At 39.0% G+C, this 6,200-nt stretch overlaps 1 protein-coding gene across 1 annotated transcript; it reads left to right on the forward strand.

Moving 5' to 3' along the window:
* Nucleotides 1-4,288: 4,288 nt before the first annotated feature.
* Nucleotides 4,289-5,542, forward strand: LOC112198169 (cytosolic sulfotransferase 12). The gene has a single exon (XM_024339241.2). The coding sequence runs from the start codon at nucleotides 4,364-4,366 to the stop codon at nucleotides 5,363-5,365; it is 1,002 nt and encodes a 333-aa protein (XP_024195009.1). The 5' UTR covers nucleotides 4,289-4,363; the 3' UTR covers nucleotides 5,366-5,542.
* The last annotated feature ends 658 nt before the right edge of the window (nucleotides 5,543-6,200 follow it).

Here is a 6,200-nt window from a genome sequence, read left to right on the forward strand (position 1 = left end):
CTGGAATTTTATTTAGATATTAGGGATTAGGATTACAATCTTGTGAAACAAGGTCAACAATACAGGGTGGAGTAGTTCCATGCCATGATGCTTGTCGTAGAGTTTCAAAAGCAAGATTAGCAAGTTTTGTGCCACCCTATTACAAGACGCGGGGGGGGGGGGGGGGGGGGGGGGGGGGGAGGGGATTTGCTCAGTACACCCACCACGGTACCCAAATCCTGTTGAATATCATGGACAATGCTGCTTAAAAGTCCTCCAGTTCCACCACCATATGATTCTTGGGAGATAAACGCTCCATCAACATTTGGAATTGCAGTAGCCTGCGATCTCCTTGTAGTTTTTTGGACAGTTCCACTATACCACATTCTAGCCTTGTGAACTTCTTCAGGCCATGTAATGATCAGCAGAATGTCATTTGACGACTGCACTTTGCCTTCCCCCACAATTTGGTATTTCGACTTTTCCACAAACTCCAGATAATCATGAGTAGTTTTGCGAAAATGTCAACTTTGAGATTAAGAGACTACTCTAGCATCCACTCTCTAGGTTTGGCAGAATAGTGTGTTTCAAAGAAAAATGTTGACCTAAAAGTAACTGAAGGGCAACTTGACACTTCGAAGAAAAAAAAAATTAAAAACTAATTTCATTTTACCTCTCTAATTTTTACACGTTAAATTAGTTGTGGCTATGCACTTTTAATTTCATCACATGTACCCTAGTGCTCTCCAATTTAATCAATTATATCCAATCATTAGTTTTTTTGTCAAGTATGTTGTAAATTGAAAATGTAGGTCTAATGGACTCTCATGTATGATGATGATTTACTAATGTGGCATGTAAAATTATATTGTATGTGACTACAATTTCAAGATACATCACACATAGTTGGCAAGAAAGCCAAGGGTTAGACATGATTGATTGAAATTGGTAAGTACATGGGCACCTGTGATGAAATTAAAAGTGCAAGGGCATAAATAATTTAGGGTCTCAAGATTAGGGTGGTAAAATGAAATTTGTCCAAAAAAAAATGTGTTGTAGTTTCCACCTTTTGATTGCACATGAGACATCCAACGTCTCCTACATGACCATTTCGGAGAAGTTGCTCCCTTATAGGTAATAGGTTGTTGCATGCCCTCCATACCCATGTGGACCTTGCCAGGAACATGAGCTTTCAAAAGACGCTTCCACAGTTCCTTAAAAGGATCACCGGATGAGGATGAAGCTAAGACATTGCCCAACACTTGTTGACGAGCTATCCAGTAGGCACTCTTCACGGTGAATGTTCCTTTCTTCTCAGGGCTCCAACTCAAACGGTCTTCCATGGTCTGTTGACTCAAGGGGATACATAGAACTTGTTGACACTAGATCTGCGACCACTTCAAAAGCAATATCTTGTGGTCTCTGAATCATGTACCTTGGGCGATTGGGTACCCATTGGTGCTTCCAAATGTTTACTCGAGTCCCATCACCAATCCTCCATGTAGCACCTGCTTTGAGAAGTGGTCTGCTTTCAAGAATACTCCTCCATGAATATGATGGCGCGTCCCCCAATTCAGCTTCCCAAAACAAACCGTTAGGAAAGTACCGATCGAGCTTTGTTTTTTTTTTTTTTTTGAAAAAGGGCGGTGCGGCAGCCCTCAAGTCTTGATAGCCTTTATTAAAGAAATTGTCGAATACAAGGGGGGGGGGGGGCGAGACAATGAGTCTAAACCCCTGATTACAATAAGTAGAACATCCTGAAATACTATCCTGAGTTTCTACTAAACGCTTATACTCAACAAAGCACCAACTAGCAAAGAGCGCTCTACTAACTTGATCTGCAACCCGATTACAGCAAAGCATAACTACCATACACACAGCTTTCCCGATCGAGCTTTGTAAACTTGAGCAATTAAAGACCCAGTTTGGTAAGAAGCCTCCAGCCTTTTTATATTAGCTGTTTCACGCTGCTAAATATTTGCAAAAGTATTCATATGATTCAGGCAGTTCAGCTTTATTACATATAGGAACTAATGGATCAGTAGGCAAATTCTGGGTCTAGATTATAATTGTTTCAAACAAATATGTTATATTACTTTTTTATTAAAACTTTGATATATTAGCCATTCAAGAATGTTTGCATTCTGCTATATGTTGACAATTATAATGCTTATTTATTGATAGCTTAACTTGCTATGCTTCGCTACATCTTTTAACCCACATGAATCAAAGGTCATTACAAATGAAGTGCACTAGTCCTTTTTCTATTTATTCTAGTTCGGCTTGTGGTTCATGTGGCATACCATTAATTGAATTTTATTCTCTCAACTTTTGCCATGAATATTTTAGAACCAGTACTGACGTGTAACTTTTGCCTTGAATATTTTAGAACCAGTACTGGGTTTGCAGTTACTGCTGCTTACTCTGTGTGTGTTATTTACTTAGTTATCGTGTTTGTGTGCGTAATTTGACCTTAATTGGTTAGTTCTATTGTAAATCTCATGAAATAAAAGGTACGATGATTCAATGGGCTGAACATGCATACGTATTTATTTGTTTCTTTTCTGGTTTTGTAGGCCGGTTTAACTGTGTGTGTTACCGACTTAACTTACCTGAGATAGCATGCATCCTTTCTCGAAGCACATCGTCTTTTGTGAACCAAGAGAGACTTCTTACTAAACATGGTCTTTTGTGAAGAGTTTGAGCAAACGTGTTATCCCATGTTATCCCATTTACTAGCTTTACTATATGCTTTTCATTAATTATGACGCTAAATAACGAGGTTGAACCAATGAACCATATGCTTTCTTGTACATTATGAAGCAAAAACGACAAACACAAAAGGATGATCATAAACATCAACAAGCTAGCGTGATTGATAACCCATTAATTGAATTTCTTTTGCCACGTTTTTGTAGCAGGAGGCACACTGATCCCTTGTCGGCCTTATAATTCCGGTGGACATGTTAGAATAATAAAAAATTTACATAACCACGTGGTGTGGTGTGTTAGTCGAGCTGCCTAGTCTGGAATCTCCAGGTCTAGAGTTCGAATCCCAGCTCCATCCCGTGGCCAGCAGATTTGAGGGACCTAGGTTAGTTAAAACACCCAATGGTTCATGCGTCTGCGGTGCAGTGATTAGTCTGGCTATGTTGGGATACACTGCATGGGTGTGTGTTGGTTCTATTGACGTCTTCCACTCAAAAAAAAAAAAAAAAATTTACATACGGCAGCCGCACCATCTTACATACGGCTGCCCAATAACAACTGCTAAGGGTCTAATTGGTCAGACCATACCATGTGTTCCTTACGTCTACCGTACGCAAGACGTTAAGTCGGTGTCGGTGGTGTTCACTGACTCAAAACGTTGTACTGCTCATGATATGGGCAGTTTTAATTAGTTAATTAATTGATAAGCAAAAGGACTGACCTTTTCTACCTGCTGAATGGGTTCAAAAGCATGCATGGTAATCTTACATAAACAAATGGTAGGTATATTTTGGAGATATAAAGACAACTATACAACGATCAATAGGGGCATATATATATATATATATATATATATATATATATATATATATATATTAGTAATTCTCCTATTATTTTTTTATTCAGAAAATAAAAAAGAAAAGAGTTGGTTATTGCAGAGAAAAGAAAATGAGAGAGAAAAAAGTGGGTTGTGGATATTTTTTCTTAATTTTTTTTAATAAAAATACATTTTGTAAATGTCGTAATTATTCTTGTGATTTAATTAATTCTCATAGTTTATTAATCTTCTAAGGTCAATTCTGTCAAAATTTTAAATTTTGGCTAACAAAGCCTCTTCTCTTAATAATAGTATAGATATGTATCATATCCAGAGCAGATGTCCGCTTTGAAATTACGGAGTGAACTTCGACTTTTTGGTCACTTTTAGGTCGCATATCCACATCTCGACCGTTCCGTTTTTAGGTACTAGTGTATAGATTATCTTTGCAAATTTTCAGCCAAATTGATGATCGTTAAGGTATCTAACTCGCTTAAACCAATCGACGAACTGAATCTGTCCAACCTAAACCGTACTAGCTTTAAGGCAGTTATCAATGCCTTAACGATCATCAATTTGGTTGAAAATTTGCAGAGATGATCTATACACTAGTACCTAAAAACTGAACGGTCAAGATGTGGATATGCGACCTAAAAGTGACCAAAAACTCGAAGTTCACTCCATAATTTCAAAGCGGAACTCCGTTCTGGATAGGATCTGTGTGTGTGACCAAACCTTCAAAGCCAAAGCCAAGTAGCCAACCCATGTACGTGGTCGCCTCACTATATAATGGAAGCAACCGACGCTCGTTAATAGGCAATCAAATCTGATCCTTTCGTAACTATACCAGTAGGTACCATGGCACTACCTCAACCTCCTACTGCTCTTCCCCAATACTTGCAAGAAAGTGAACTCAGCCAAGAAACCAGAGACATGATATCCACTCTACCTAGAGAAAAAGGTTGGGTTGCAAATCATCTCCATCAATACCAAGGCTTTTGGCACTCAAGTAGGCAGATGCAAGGAGTCTTGGCGTGCCAGAAACACTTCCAAGCCCAAGATTCTGATATTCTTCTTGTTACTACTCCCAAATCAGGTACCACTTGGCTCAAGGCAATTTTGTTTTCCCTAGTTAAACGAGGAGAGCACTATCATCCAGACCCTCAACACCACCCTTTGCTCACAAAAAACCCTCATGTTCTTGTTCCCTTCTTGGAGCTCAATCTGTACCTTGAGAAACCGGTGCCTGACCTCATGACCTCCTATGCGCCTCCTCGGCTCTTTTCAACTCACTTACCACTTGTGTCTCTACCGGAATCAGTCAAAGACTCTGCTTGCAAGGTTGTCTATTTGTGTAGAAACCCTAAGGACACATTTGTTTCACTCTGGCACTTCACAAACAGATTGAGACCCGAGGGTAGGGGAACCAATCCACTTGAAGAAGCATTGGAAAAGTTCTGCAGGGGAGTGAGTTTGTATGGACCCTTTTGGGATCATGTGTTGGGGTACTGGAATGAGAGCTTGAAAAGGCCTGAAAGGGTATTTTTCATCAAATATGAGGAAATGAAAGAACGACCCGGTTTTCACTTGAGGAGGCTAGCCGAGTTCTTGGGGTGCCCATTTTTCCCAGAAGAAGAGGCACAGGGAGTGGTGGACAACATCTTAAGGCTGTGTAGTTTTGAGACTCTCAGCAATTTGGATGTGAACAAAAATGGGAAGTTATCGTCCGGCGAGGAGCATAGTGCTTTCTTTCGGCGAGGGGAGGCTGGAGAGTGGAGGAATCTTTTGACAGCTAAGATGGCGGAACAGCTAGACCGTATCACTGAAGAGAAGTTGCAAGGTTCTGGATTAAAATTCTAAGTTTGCTTATGTAAAACACACTTCTTAGATGTTCGTGTCTGTGTGTGTGTACTCTGACCTTGGTTTGTTCCAATGTCAGTATCTTGAATCTCATGAAATAAAATGTATGAACATATTTTGACCTTGGTTAGTTCCAACGTCAATATTTGAATCTCATGAAATAAAAAATATTGCCTATTTGTTGTCTAATATTTCTGTATCAAATACGTACATGCATGGAATTTATAAAACAGATTCCAATAGCCACATGCATCTGGCTAGAGCAGTGTCTATCTGCCCAAGGCCCGTGACTTTTTTTATCTGGGGATGGGAAGAACACGAACAAGGCGAATCTCAGTTCTTGGGTTTTTGATATGATCAGGAAGAACACAAATCTCGGTATTTGGTTTTCATTTTTTTTTTTTTTTTACTTTCTTCTGATTGATCACAACTTCAGATGGTTGTTCTGTGTGGTGTTTTTTTTGTTTTTTTTTTTTGTTGAATTAGACTTGAAACTTATTCGGGTGAGTTGTTGATAGGTTGAATTGGGTTTTTTTTATGTAGTTGATGTTTTAAGACTTTGGCTTCATTTGATGTCAAATTGGAGGTTGTAGATACTCTGAAGGCTGACAACTTTTTTTGACATTCTCATAGGGGTAGATTTGGTTCTCCGTTTGGAACTTTACCTTTTGACTGTGCCATTTGGATTTTCAACTTCTTTTTCAATTTTTTTAGGATTCTAAAAAGTAAATTTCTGTTCTTTTGTATGCTAGCGTCCTGTTTGGTTGTTGAGATTATTGTGTGGCTGCAATTGAGATTTTTGTTGTTGTTGAGGTCTTGACTCTTGAGGAATTAA

This window comes from Rosa chinensis, chromosome 4 (genome assembly GCF_002994745.2).
Source record: "Rosa chinensis cultivar Old Blush chromosome 4, RchiOBHm-V2, whole genome shotgun sequence".
Taxonomy (NCBI): domain Eukaryota; kingdom Viridiplantae; phylum Streptophyta; class Magnoliopsida; order Rosales; family Rosaceae; genus Rosa; species Rosa chinensis.